Source organism: Triturus cristatus, chromosome 2_2, assembly GCF_964204655.1.
Source record: "Triturus cristatus chromosome 2_2, aTriCri1.1, whole genome shotgun sequence".
In the NCBI taxonomy this organism is placed as follows: Eukaryota; Metazoa; Chordata; class Amphibia; order Caudata; family Salamandridae; genus Triturus; species Triturus cristatus.
In genome coordinates this window covers 753,177,135-753,191,749 of record NC_140582.1, presented here as the reverse complement: position 1 = coordinate 753,191,749, position 14,615 = coordinate 753,177,135, and the positions used below count along the sequence as shown (strand labels likewise).

At 45.2% G+C, this 14,615-nt stretch overlaps 1 protein-coding gene across 4 annotated transcripts in view; it reads right to left on the bottom strand.

Annotated features, from left to right (window-relative positions):
• Window positions 1–14,615, bottom strand: part of MTUS1 (microtubule associated scaffold protein 1) — a 1,021,263-nt gene that overhangs the window by 553,906 nt on the left and 452,742 nt on the right. For all 4 annotated transcript variants that reach the window (XM_085641999.1, XM_085642001.1, XM_085642000.1 and 1 more), the window contains exon 4: window positions 6,015–6,206. In XM_085641999.1, coding sequence (XP_085498125.1) covers window positions 6,015–6,206 — 192 coding nt within the window. The remainder of the gene's footprint in view (window positions 1–6,014; window positions 6,207–14,615) is intronic.

Genomic DNA, 14,615 nt, shown 5'->3' with positions numbered 1-14,615 from the left:
TCCCCACCCACCTGCGACTGACCCAGGACCATCTCTCCTTCAGGAAACAGCTCAAGACCTGGCTCTTCGAGCAGTAGCAGTCCCCCCCCCCCCCCCCCCCACAGCACCTCGAGACCCTAACGGGTGAGTAGCGCGCTTTACAAATACCCTGATTGATTGAACCAAGTGTGTTATGCTATCTGACAAGGTGTCCTTCCTTTCCCCGACTTAGAAGCAAGGGTACCTATTTGGACTAAGGTACCTACCTCAGCCAACTAGAGACCCCCAGTTCTAACAATTATTCAGCAAAATTCCCTCAGGCGTAACTGCATTTTCTATCCGGGGGTGGGGGGTACTGAGAAATAAGCTGCCTATCCCTAATACAGGAATCGAGAAACTCATTAAATACAGTAAGTCCACGTAACATGGCTCCTACCCCTGGAAGACAGCTCTCCTCCAACCAAGTTTTTTTTCCAAATTTGTCAGCGATGGTGATTGTGCTTAAAATATGCCGTAAAAGTACTGCAGCCATACTGATTGCCCGAAGCAAAGCAGTGCAGCTGTAATCAATATTGGTTAAAACTGCAGAATTTGTTACAGCAGCTAGTGCCTTCCGATAGCCCGGGAAAGCCACATGCATCAGGCTATAGCGGATATATTTAATAGTATCTCATTCAAGATTGAACAAGTTTGCAGATCTTCCATTATATATTTAGTATAAGGAGGTCAACTTAGTGACTACTGTCCTTTCTCTTCCTCCCTATAGACTCATGGGGTGTTCAGGATGGCTGGGAGGACTATTTTGCTTAGCATAAAGGTAGGTAGAATAAAACAAGTCTGTGACAAATAAGGCCACCACCACACCCTACGATTATCAGTCAAAGGCCAAAGTTCCCAGAACACCAGACAGTGTTCCGAATGGCAGCATTCCACCCCAGACAAAGATGGGTGGCTGTGAGGATCAGCTGGCAAAGGGGGCCAAAAAACTACCAGTACAAAAGTCACTACTGTACCAAGTTATAATTATTGGTACATCCGGACCACTCCCACAGGTGTGAGACGACAAAATCTCCTCTTGACTGGGAGGAAGGCATAACCCATCAGCAATAATGAAACACTACCAAAGACAGCGAAAACAGGCCACTAGTACATGAGAGAGGTCAAGTAAATCAGAAAAAGGGAAATAGCAGGGGTCTCAAGTAAAAGTAGAGAAGTGTAGCAATCATCACTTTAACAGGTATAGAACAACTAGCTAAACATGCTCAGTGAAACCCTAGAGGAGCACCGCACCGCACCCCATAGCTAATAAACACCAGTTACCGCCAGAGCAATGTCGAAACAAAACACAACAGCCCTGGCTGAGCCGCATCCCAAGGACCGCTCTAAGGAGTGGTGTCAAGAAAACTGTCAAAGGGTGGGTAACAAAACCATTGCATCAACAGCTTTATTGGTGATCGAAAAGAGCAGAAATTATCCACACAGACATCTCTACCATAGTACCCGCTTTCAAACTCATTTGGTATTAAGACTGTAGAAAGGAGTAGGGTATACATCTACTACTAAAAGCTGTCTCGCATTTCATCTTTGTGCATCAACAAAACAGCAAAGTCACGGCTTAATGATTGTCTAGCAGTCACAGGATGAGAAAGGAAAGAACTAAGGCCACCAAACAACCATGTACCTGGTGGTCGCTTCTCAAAAGCTAGTTAAGGTGTAATCTGCAGATAGATCAATTAATTCCTACTCACCTACGATTTCCTAAGAAACAAAACAGTCATGTCATACCATGACAAGCTACATAAAGACCTAGAGGCAAGCCTCTGGTAGCCAAGTTCATATGATCCAAAGCAAAAGTAATGAAAAAAAACAAAACATAAGGAACTTCCTGAACTTATCAACAAAAGGAAAGGTAACCCAATATTTTTGGGGATATGGCATTTCAAAGTCAGAAATGGCTTACATCAGCCCAGATCGATTTAAACTGACACGTTACCAGATGATATAAGCGTCTCAGAATTAAAATGCTGAAGTTTTAGCGAAAAAAAGCTAGCTACTACCTGGAGAACCTCTGCAAGCCAGAGAGAGGTCTGACCCTCAGACTGGGATCCGATGACACCAAGCAGCCTGGGCTGCGCAGTGCAGGTTGGTGGTGGGGACGGGAGTGTGCTGTAAAAATTCTCGTCAGGACAGACTGGAAACATTGGCTTTAAGTCCTCAGCTAGGGATGAAAGAGTCTTCCAAATCTGTGGGGCCTCGATTTAAGTCTTTTTGAGTGGGGGGTGGCGAATTAGAAACAAAAAGGAGTACTGTATACTAGAGACCACGCTGGAGTGCATCTCCACCAGTTGAGAAAGTCAACCAGAAGCCCCTTTAAGTTGCTGTTAAGAAAAGAGGACTTTTCCCCATGCATCATCATCATAATCCTAGAAACTAGCTGTAGAAGTTAAAGTTGCTATCCTGCCTTAATGAACAGCACTACAATACGGATGTTAACTTGCACCACAAGTCCCAAAGGCATGATGCCAAGTGGGAGAAGTAAACACGCTCTGGAGTCCTTTCACAAGAAAACTGAAATCATGCTCTCACAGGGTTCCATTGGAGTGGGGACTTCAGGGGACGGACATCAGGGGAAAAAGCTATTCAGCATGGAACATCCTACATCAGCAGACTGAGGACCAGGGGATGCAATGTGAGGCTCTACAGCGGCCGAAAAATCAGACACCAAGAGCATCTGCAAGTGCAATTAAAGCAACCTCCGAAAGAGGGAAGAAAAAGATAAAAGATTTTTAGGCCTTCTATGCCACACATCACAGAAGGAAATCGAATAACTAAACAATCAGAGGATAAAAAAATGATAGGGCACATCGCATGTGTCCCCCCCAGGTGGGATTATTCTTACCAGCCTCACACTTGGTTACGGACTAGTTGCCCTAGACTAGAAGTAGAGATAAATCCTGCTCCCTCTCTTTCAAAGCATTTTCTGTAGGTTTGGACTCTAGACTGGCAAGAGAGACATAACCAGCACATTTGGAGGTTGGGGGGGGGGGGGGAGAGGGGCCTTACCATAATGTCAGTCTCACTTCATTAAAAAGGGCATCAAGACATGATTCTGACATGGCCTCCCTATCAGCTGCACCCCCACCCCTAACAAATTCTATCTCCCGTCAAAGCCTATTGGAACAACACTTGGTTTTGCAGAACCTATCCTCTTTTTAGGTCAAAGACCATCCGGTCTGCCGAAGGAAGAACCGGAAGTCGGAGATTTAATGTTTTGGAGAAGAGGGGCTTGCACCCGCCCCTCTTCTCCATTGGCTGGCCTCTTGAATGCTGGCCAGCCATTGGAGAAGAGCTTCGTCACTACGAACAGGCCCCGTCCTTTTCGGATTCGGGGGCGTGTTTTTTTCAACTTTTCTGATTATCTCCTCCAGCCAATGGCAAGAGGAGAGAAAAGAAAAACACGCCCCCGAATCCAAAGCCGCCGCTCCGTTTCTCCGAGGCATTTCTGCCTCACCTCGGAGAAACATGGTTACAAAGTCGGCGGGGTCCTGGGGTCGGTGTCAGCCATGCCATCCTGACACTCATACGAATTCGGGAAATGTAAATACAAAACGCTGTTAGTGTGCAAAGTGCCAGGCTTCAACACAGCAGGGCACAGGATCAGCTCGTCTGTGTGCAAAACTTATGTCTGCTCTGTGTATGGAAAAGAAAAATAATTCCGACCATATATTCAGCAGGAAGAGAAAATAACATTCTTTTTTTTTATGTTGTTAACTTTTTAATGCAACTCTCCGTGTCCTCCTTCCCCACCGGGTCAATTTTTTATTTTATTTTATTCTTAACGACCATATTTTGGCCTCTAAAGAAATGCCTTTGGCATGTGCCCATCTAAAGGACATACCCCTCCCGTCTACCGTCTGGAATAATTGCGCTGTTCATTCCGAATGACGTCACTGTTAAGCCTCACAAAGGTGACATGGAAACCTGACACCCCCTCGGAATGGACATGGAAATGCGCCTAGAAGCTGACTAGCACAAAACCCATGTAGATGAGTGCGTGGCTAATTAAGAATCAAACATTTTGACGGGGCAGATAATTTCAGCAGCCACACTATGAACTAAAGCCGGTAACGTAAGAAGATTTCGGGGGTGCTAGAAGGGAACCCTCGTACCTGCGCACGGCTCATCTTCCCGGCTGCCCCGCGTTCATGCCCACTGCTCTGCTGCAGTCCCGGCAGTGAGGGAAGGGAGCGGACGTTTCCACCTCAGGCGGGCAGAGGTGGGGCTGGAGCGGTGCTTCAGCCTCACGCGCAGAGTGCCCTCCCTGCACAGCACGCCGTGGGAGGCTGGCCTTGTGCCAGCCGGCGCACCTCCAGCCCACGAGTGAATGCCATCCCCCTAGGGCACGCTCCTGCACGCTGCCGCCTGGCGCTCACGTTTCACCACTGACACTGCAGCGCATGATAGCAAGAAATACGAGCGTTTCCTCAATGGGGCTCAAGGCAAGCAGTATTAGGACTAAAGTTACTACAGACTGGTTGGAAAGCATGCCACTAACTCCCTTTTCTAGAGCTGCATTAAGTGGCATATTCACAAGCGGTTGCGCCACGGCGCCACAGTAACTTATTCGGGCGCTCCGATGGCGCAATGCCCTTCTCCATATTTGCAAGGTGCTAGCCACCTTACGTGGCTAAACCATGCCTTGTCAATATCGTAGCCTTTCATGCAGTTTTCTAAACCAAAGGGGCGTGCAATGGGGGTTGCTTCTGCATGGATTACATCCATTGCCATTTGACGCTGCCCCAGATTTACAACGAATGGTAAATCAGAGGCAGCGCCGAAAACTAACGCCAATGACAGGGTGGCATTAGAATGGCGCAACAAGGAGAAACTCGTTTTTTTTTTGTTGGTCTTTCTACGTATGCTGCATTATGCAGCACCCACAGAAGCAAAGCACAGTTACAGATTGTTTATGTGCAGGAAGGTGTTCCTTCCTGCACATAAACAAAGCACCCTTGCACCATGGTACAATGGGGCCTGCGCTGGTGCTAGGCAACTTTTTTAGCGCTAGGGGAAAACATAGGGGTGCTGTGTATTTTTATAAATATGGCACATCCATGCATGAGTCAGTTGTCACGTGCCCTTTGTATATGGCCTATTTGTGCTCTCTATGTATGGCTTGTTATAAATGTAGCAACATTATTGGGCCTGATGCACAGTTCTCGGCCACAAATGAGGGATGTGCGGTTTGCAATGGGACTGCCTTCCAAATGGGAATGTAATTTGCAATCTGACCCATGTACTAATAGACTGCACTGCAAATTATATATTTGCAGAGAGGACTCAAAAGGACTTGCCTAATGAATATTATTAATTAGACAGGTCGTAATGCGTGACTCTCGGTGATTGGCTGCAAATGTGGGCATAGTGGCCTGCAAGGGACAGCAGACCTCTCTTTGCATTTGCATTGCAGATGGTAAACATTTTTTTAAAGAAATCCATATCCATCTCAGGGACAGTTACTGCTTTAAGAAACAAGCATTTACAATGCAACGGTCTCGGTATTGTTAAAGTTAGAGCTGTTGGCATTGCTCATGACATTATTTTTGTTTGTTTTTGTTTTTAAAACGTGTAGAGAAACGGCATTGTTATTTACAATGTCAATAGCTTAATCAGTGTGTGTGTAGGTGGCTCTGTGTGTGGGTGCAAATGCAATAGGTCTCGCATTTGAGAGAGATTAAGCTATTGACATTGTAAATAACAATGCCGTTTCTTTAAATGTTTTAAAAACAAAAACAAACAAAAATAATGTCATGAGCAATGCCAATAGCTCTAACTTTAACAGTGCCGAGACCGTTGCATTGTAAAAACTTGTTACGTTATCCCATAACGCTGCAACTTCAGCTGCAAAAACCAATCCCTAAACAAAGTTTTGCAATCTATTCCATTACACATTTTCCCGTACAAAATCAGATACGCACAAGGATACTATACACAACGACAGAGTGAAAAGCCGAGAAATGACCAGGGTTCCTTACATCGAGCGCTGTAAACACTGTGTCCACTTTGGGAGCTGCAGACGGAAGAGGCGCTGGGGGTTCGCTGGAGGGCGGGCTCTTTGAGAGGAAACCTTGATTTAGGCAGTGGTCGCTGTTGTGACGCCTTCGACGTAAGCGATGCCAATGCTTGGACTGCATTTGATTTTGGTCTGCTTGTAGCCGACTCCGGTCCTATCAAATACAGAAGAAAAATATTTGGTCATAACCGGCACAAACTTGATTTGTGTAATATGTAACGAGGTACAAAGCAAGCACTTGTAAAACCAACAGGTTAGGCTTTATATCTAGTGAAAAACGTTTTCGTGTTTTAGTATTACAATGTATTTTAGGTATAGATGGGACGCAGGAAGATGATAGGACCATTGCAATAGGGTGGTAGTTCTGCGACGTTGGAGAGTTGTATTGCGAGGGGGTAAACCAGTGCTGTAATGAATCGTGCAGTGGTGCAAGAATGCTAGTACAACTGTGGTTGCTGGAAGCGATACTGTGGTATTAGTGTGGTGATGAGGTAATAGTGCAGTGCTTCAATGTTTGTGCTCTTGGGTGGCTCCATGGTGAGTGGCACGATTCTGTGGGACAGTCGTTTAGTGGCTGGGGTGATACTGCAGAGGAGCAAATGTGCTGTTGGAGATGGTCGTATTTTGCACCAGATGTTTCTGTTGTACTGCAATGCTGGGGGCAGCAGTGAAGGGGCTGAGGCAATACTGCGGTGCTGGGGGAGTTAGTGCAGTATCCGAGTGTGGCGGTGCAGTAGAGAAGGGTGGTAGAGCGAGAAGATAGTGCTGGAGTGGGATGGAGTGGTTAGGCGGTGCTGTGTGGGCAGGAAAGTGATGATGGTTCAGTAATGTATCCATGGAAGAGATTTGGGGAACTGTGGCATGGTTTAGACAGTGTTTTTGGTTATCTTGCAGTGTGAGAGGATACGGCAGGGCTGGGGGCAATAGTGTGCGCTGTGGCGAGGATGGTGTACTAGTGCAGTGCTAGGGGCACTGGTTATGTCCCCATAGGTGTTTTAATTGATGATATTTAGGTAAATGGGTGGCAGTGAGATACCGTATTTTTTCAAATAGTGCTGTTGAGCAATATGGTGTGGTGTGATGTATTGTGTTGTCGATGGAAGAATAGTGCTGGGGGAGAGTTTAATGCTAAAAGGATTAAAGCAATAGTGAAGTGGTGGGAGTGAGGATGTTTAGGGCTGTCATCTGAAGCTGTGAGGGTAAAAAGGACTCTGGGCTGGCAATGCGCTGCTGGGTGGCAGTGCAGGCTTATAGGAGAGGGGTAGTAGTGGAGTGGCGAAGTGGTACTACGTTACAGAGTTAGTGTAATATATGGGTTATAGTGCACTTCTGGGAATTGTGGTGTACGGTGGTGGGAGTGGCAGTTCATTTTGTAGTGGTAGTGCTGTGAGGTGGTCATGTGGCAAATAGGGATTACAGTGTGGTCGTGTGAGGTGGTGGTGAGTGGTTGCAGTAGATAGTGTGCAACTGTCATGTGCTAATGTGTTTGCATGAGATTATACAGCTGGAGAGGATATTCTACGGCATATGGGGAGCTGTGTTAGCAGGATAAATGTAGTGGGAATAGAGCTTGTCTAGTGTATTGGCCATCATGGGGTCATATACATGAACTTACCCCTAAAGAGAATCGGGTATTTATCAGTCACAGACAGTGCATGACTAATACAGACAGCATACTGGACAGGGGCTTAGTCACTGATCAGAAAGCCAAAATGAAACAGAGCATTACTAATTATAATATGTTTCAATGAGCAACAGTGTACTAATGAAATAGTATACGTTTTCACTCTTCAAAATGAGCTAAGTCGCTCCCACCCAGCCCTAAACAACATACTATTTTAAACCTATGGCATTGTTCAACATCAAACACTCATTTAAAACGGTCAATACAGATTTGACACAATACACAAATGTAGGATGTATTTTCTACACCTGTACGTTTTCACACTCAATTGAGATTCTATACTGCAAATGCAAAACATTTAAAAGGGATTTTTACACGTGTTGGCATAACCATCTTGAACTGTGGCATGGAGAAACAACCTTTCCCATTTATACTCACACTGGTGACACAACTAGCCGAACTCCTGTCACTGAAATTATAGAAGTAATAATTGATGAACAAGTTACTCACCTTCGGTAACTAACTTTCAGGTGGAAAATTCCCACTAATTATTCTATTTAACCGCAGATTCGTCACCTTGTGAATACCCCCAGCCTGCATAAGGACCCTCACAAAGCAGTGTTCCTGCATGCCAGTAAGTGGCGTTGTGCGACTATTTCAACTTCAGTCTGCTCCAGAAGAAACAAGCAGAGTCGCATAGAAGTAACACCCCATGCTCACTAGCTTCCATTTCTTTCATAAGCTTGTCCGCCCCTACAGATGTGTAATCATTCCACAAATTGAAAAGACCAATCTACAGATTCCTAAATTGGGACTTTTTTAGATCACAAAAGGAGACCATTTCACAGAACTGGGAGATTAGTGAAAAACCTGCGGTTGGATGGGGTATCCACCAGAAGGAGCATTGCCGAAGGTAAATAACATGTTCTATTGATGGATACTTCTAACAGATACTCAAGCAGCACCTCCCAAGGTGATGGGTCTGTTGAATGGCTCAGAATAAAAAGTCCTGCAGGACAGAGTGGGAGAAATGCCCACCCCAACAGACATCACTGTCAAGGCAATAGTGCTTCGTGAACGTGTGCACTGATGCCCACATGACAGCCAGATATCCAGGAAAAACACTCACTGGCCAACACATTGGTTGCCAAGGGGCTCCAGTGCAACAAACCCTACAACTTTCTAGAGGCTGCTTTTTAGCCTATGCATAGCACATCTTAACATATAAAACCTATCTATCAAGCTAAGGCCCACTTCTACACTGCCTTGCCTTTCTTTGCTTCAGCAAACCCCACAAAGAGCTGATCATTTATGCGATTGTCCTTGGTATGATCGATGGAAAAATCTCAGCACTCTTTTGGGATCCTTGTTTTGAGAAATGATTCGAAGCAAAGAATGCAAGTATTGTGATAGCCTGTCTGACATGAAAAGGCGTCATTACCTTCCGTAGAAACGGAGCTCAAGTTCTTGACATTAGTTTGTCAAGAAAATAATTTGCTCTAAGGCAGCAGGACCAAGAGCACCTGAACCGTACTCACATAAGACACTCATGTTCTCGCTGATACGCCATATCCCTGGCATATCATTGAAAAAGAAGAAACTGTTGACAGAATGCTGAACTAGTGCCTAAAGATCTATGAAGCGCGCCATGTCTTGACAGTCTTTAAAACACTGCAAGGACGAGTCCACTTTATTTTACCAAACAGGAGAGAACCCTCAAAAGTCATGCCCATAAGAATGTCCCTGGATAAGCCCGTGGACCTTATTTACAAGTGGTGCCAACTCATTACACTTGTCCCAGTAGCCCATCCTAGACAATCAAAGGTGTTTAGGCCTGATCGCAAAACAAACATAGCCACTTAAGTCTTCTGGGACTGTTACTGAAATTTCATCAACCATGTGCCAGAGTGCATGGGTGTAGAATCCCAGGAGGCAGCTGGCATTTACCGACCTCAAGGTGAGGCTAAGTGATTTAAACATTGTCTTATCAAAAGTTTCCATAAGTATGGACTCTGTCTGGAGGAGTAATCTGAAAGGCTTAAGTATTCACTCTGCTGGTGGACGCAATCACCACTCAACTCTCAGGGGATGGATGCAAGGTTAAAAAAACATCACGGTTACATGGATCTGGTATATGGCCATGTGCAAAATCAAAGAGGGGGGGACAAGGAGCTACATAAATGTCCAGGGACTTGTGCTCCTGAAAAATACACTATATCCCACAAGAGTTACTGTTCCTATAAGAGATAGGTAGAGAAAGAAACAATAGTCGTTCTAATACTATGATTACTGGAGACAGTGTGTCCTGTTCTTGGTGGCCTCATAGACCCAAAGGATGTCATGCTTCATCAATGGGCTATTGCTCCTTGTTGGGCAGGCACTGCAATGCCATACGGGTCCCCCGAAGGGTCACTTTTTCGGAGATCTTTTCAGGATAAAGCCGTATGGGTGCGTGGGGGTGAGTGACAGTGGTGTCCTAACGTGGAGTTGGAATAAAATATTAGCCCACTAATTAGGTATTTTTTACTTTGTTTTTTACACTCCACTTTCACTGCATTACACATTTTCCAAAACTTAGTGCTCCTAGGTAGTTCCACAAGTCGCAGCATGCCTCAATCCGCAGCAGAATGAGAGGACCCCAATGATGAGGCATGCCACCTAGGGGAAACCATGGTGGGTGAGAGGACTCTAGAAAATATTTTTTTCTTTCTGGAAAGAGGATTTTCATACATGTTCAGTGAAAACCCTGTTCTTCCCCACGGTTAGGTTTTTATTCTGTTATTGCAGATTTTGTGAAACTTCATTCAGTTAGGAGGGTGAACCTACCCTCAACCTCCATCTCCCCCCATCTTTTGATTGGCATCAAGAACAGGACATACTGTTCCCAGTAATCATAGTATTAGAACGACCATTGTTTCTTTCTCTGCCTATCTCATATATGGCAATGTGCAACCTGGTGATTGACCAGAGTACCAGAACACAGTTTCGTCTAAGAGCGTGTCACTGAGGGCCTATCTGAAGGGTAGAAGAGGTTCAGTCGGTGCCTGGCCAGGATGACGGACCTCATGGAGGACATTAGTTTTTACCGCCACAGTGGGAAGGTGGCGGTCAAAGATTTCAGCAGCTCTCCCGAGGACTGTTCCAAAGGATGTACTTTCCTGAGATGCTGATCCAGGATTTGGAGGGAAATGGGGGGCAGAGGGATATCAACCTAGTATGGGGTGAAGTATCCAGTCCACTGGCATGATAGAGGTCCGCATATCAAAAGCAAGAAGGAACATGGTGACTACGAAGCAGCTAGAAGATAGTGCACAAGTAGCAGACTCCGGCAGGTGAAGATAGAAACTGGCTGTTAAACAGGGTCTTCCTATGCACCAGTACCAGGCAGTGGTGTCCATGAGGTTGGGATGCACACCGGTAGCCAAGGGGCGGCAGTAATTTATCCTGTCAACAGAGAAACCTGAGACTGTGAGGGAGGCGGCCGCACGCAAGATGGTGCCCATAGGGCAAAAAACAGGATCACATGACCCACTGAAGTTGGAGCAGTGGGCAAAAAGTTCTGCTGAGAGGCAAGCGCTCGGTGGCGGAGATTGAAGAGTAGGCAGACTGATCAGTTGGTCCTCCAACCTGTACTGAGGGACACCAAAGACAGAATTCGAGCGTGGAGAAAAACTGTACCAGCCCGATACAGCCCTGGAGATGCAGGACCAGACTGGGAGAGATGCTGGGAAAGCTCAGCAGGGTAGCAGAAAATGTGACCAAGCGGGGGCCCATTTAAATTGATGAGCTACATGATACGAGCTCTAACACCTACTATTATACACATTATTAAGAGGAGCCTGAGATATTGTGGATAACGCCCAATGCGGGTGCTGAATAACAGAAGTTGCCATGAGGCGACCCCTGGGGGGGCAGTGGGGGGGTCATGATGATCAATCCAACACTGACCAGTACTACAACAGACACCCAAGGCAAAGAGGGAACAAACTGCGATTTTAACAGGAAGGCTAAACTGTTAAATTGCGGAGTGATATGCCGGTGACCTGAGGGCTTAGAATGGTTGCTGCAGGAGCAAATCTGGAAGTGGGAAAAGAGTGGAAGCAGACTGGGGTGTAAGGTGAATCTATATCCATAGTGCGGATAGCGTAAAGTAGACTGGCCACATGAGAGGCTGATTTCTGGATGGGACAGCAAAGCTTGCCTGCCTTCCCTTCCCTCCATCCTCGACACTATACTAACGATGCACAGATGAAGTATAGATCTGTGGAAACGTGTAATATTTTCATTAGCATAAGCAACAGCCATTTTGGCTGTGGTGTCCATTTCGTTTCCTTCGTAATTCTTTCGTCCTCTGCTGTTCACCTTTTCACTCTGCTTGTATCATCTATTTTAATTGACCTCCTGACATGGTTAAGCAATGTATGTGCTGGGGATTTGTAGCTGCCGGTGCAACAGGTCTTAGATGGTATCTGTTGACTGTTTACTGCTGCCATAAGCATTCCTGCTCCCCCTCCCTATTTGCTGACCACGTAGTCCTCTATCTGCCCTTGTTTGCTGATCGCTATTTCTAAACTTGTTCTTTCCATTTCTGTCCACATGCTTACATTGCAACAAACCTGTATAAAAGGATGATGGTTTGTGACTCCAGTGTACCTCCTCCTACAACACTTGAGCGTGTTGTGTGGACGTGGTCCCGCTCATGAGTGATTAATAAACTTTTTATTTTACTTCAATTCCAGTGCCGATCTCTTTTTTGAATCTTTGGACCCATGGACGAGAGGAGAGGGTGACTCTGCACCAGTGTGCTCACTTTTGGGTACATTTCCACAGATCCAGATAAAGGTCGGGAAAATCCAGCAGACCAACAAAACAGAAAAATACTCGTTTAGCAACAGAGCAATGGGAGACGGCACCAACCAGCCTAAAGAGCAAACTCATGGAGCTTGAAATGACACCAAACCTTTAAAAGGAGGAATTAGGAAAACTCAACCCTATGACAAAGTGAATGGGTCTAAAAATATAGGCCTGCCCATAATGATATGCAAGAACCACCAGCTGGGACCCACCATTAAAAGAGGGATATTACAGAAATTCATTGACAGACAAGGCCTGGATTTGCTTTTACTACAAGAGACTCATTTAGTGAGAACTATATACTAGTTTGTAGGACGGGGTAGATATGGGGTGTATGCAAACAAGGTGTACTTCAGATTCCTGAGAGGTCGTATGCTAGTGTGAAGATCGCTCCTTCTGACTGACATGAACATTGACTGTTCCAGAAAGTTGCTATGCAGCCACAGAGGGGGACCGAAATGGAGGTGGGATTCTTGTAGTCTCCTTGTATGTTTCCCCTCTCGATCCAAGCAAGAGCATTAGAGAAAATGGGGAGGTGGATTCTGCAAGCCCCGCATATGCAGTTTGATTATTGGGGAGACTTTAACCCAACACAATGCAGCCCAAACTAGATAGAATAAAAAACCAGGCCTTTGCAGCCTATCTGGAGCTACTGACATCACTAATGGGGAAGACAGCATTTTATAAGATGATCGCATTACCTACATTTTTGTATATGCTGCAAAAATACATTGAGGTGATGTCATTTCTATTGGCCTTTTGTAGTGGTATGTCATGTCACCTAGAATGGTACGAGTAACGAGTATTCTATATGTCATGCTTTGACAGTTACTGCCTGTGCCTCTCAGTGGCTGGACGTTACCCTGTGTTCTCTCTCAATAAATACTTGGACTTTACACCAGAGGTCTTTGGTGTCTTTACTTCAAGAAGACTACAAGGACATCTTTGCAATGGCGACAGAGGAAAACTATGGTCTTTAAGGAGTGCGGTATCGTAAGTACTTTATTACACTTTATTGCACGTCTGCCATTTGTTATCTGGAGGCACAGATTAGGAGCACAGGGAATGTCATATCGCTCTACTGAAGCTGACTAACAGTGCTTGTGGTCTTTTAAGAAAGATAATATCAGCAGAGCTGCAAGATAGAAAACCACTTGTTAAAGTTTTTTTTTCTTTCGCCGCTGTGGTGAGTACGCTGTTTATTTGGTTAATGTCAATTCTGAGGATCGACAGAAACTGTACTTTGGAGGCGGCTGCTGAGGAAGCAGGGTAAGAAACCTCATGATGTTGAAGTTGGGCTCATACGGATGGGCAGTGATTGCGTGCTGTGTGGCCTGCGCAGGACTGTTTCCACAGATATTGTCTCAGTTAGAGTTCCCGCTTATCTTTATTGTGCCTGTCTTTTCTAGCACAAGACAACGCTCGCGTTTTTTCACAGTTGATAGCTTGGTTCACAGTCACAACCTGTGCTGTTGGCTATTGCGCTCGTCTCTAGCGCATGACAACGTTCATGAGCGCATGACAACGTTCATGCCCTCACACTGCCTAGAGTTTGGCTTTTGTGAACAACAGTTTCCCTATAGCAGACGCATGCTATTTTGCCAGCGCAGATTAACCTCTATGTTACTACGTTGGGTGTTCAGCAAGTAAGTTGCTGCTTCTTCGACTGTGCCAACAGCGTTGCTTCTGGGACACAATAATCAGCTGACTTACACAGGCCAATCAGCTTTTGGAAATTACTCTTACAGCCAGATAAGTCTTTCTATGGATTTTATTGGCTCACAGCTAAAACACAATGAACAAGTTTTGTTTTGTACAAAAAGGAGTTATTCTAAATTGATGGACACTGCCTACACAGTGATTAGTACACTGATCTTATTTTTTAATGCAATTTTTTTAAATTTAATTGTAATTTTGTTTGTTCCTTTCAATTGTAGAGGTATGCTGTTAAATTGAGACAAGGCATTTCTTTTCTGTTTTAAGTGCACATTATTTAGCAAAACATGCAGAGTGTAACTCCTTCTGCACCTTTTCTCTGCGAACTAAGAGATCCACCTTTAGAGTGAAAATTATGGCTTATGTCTC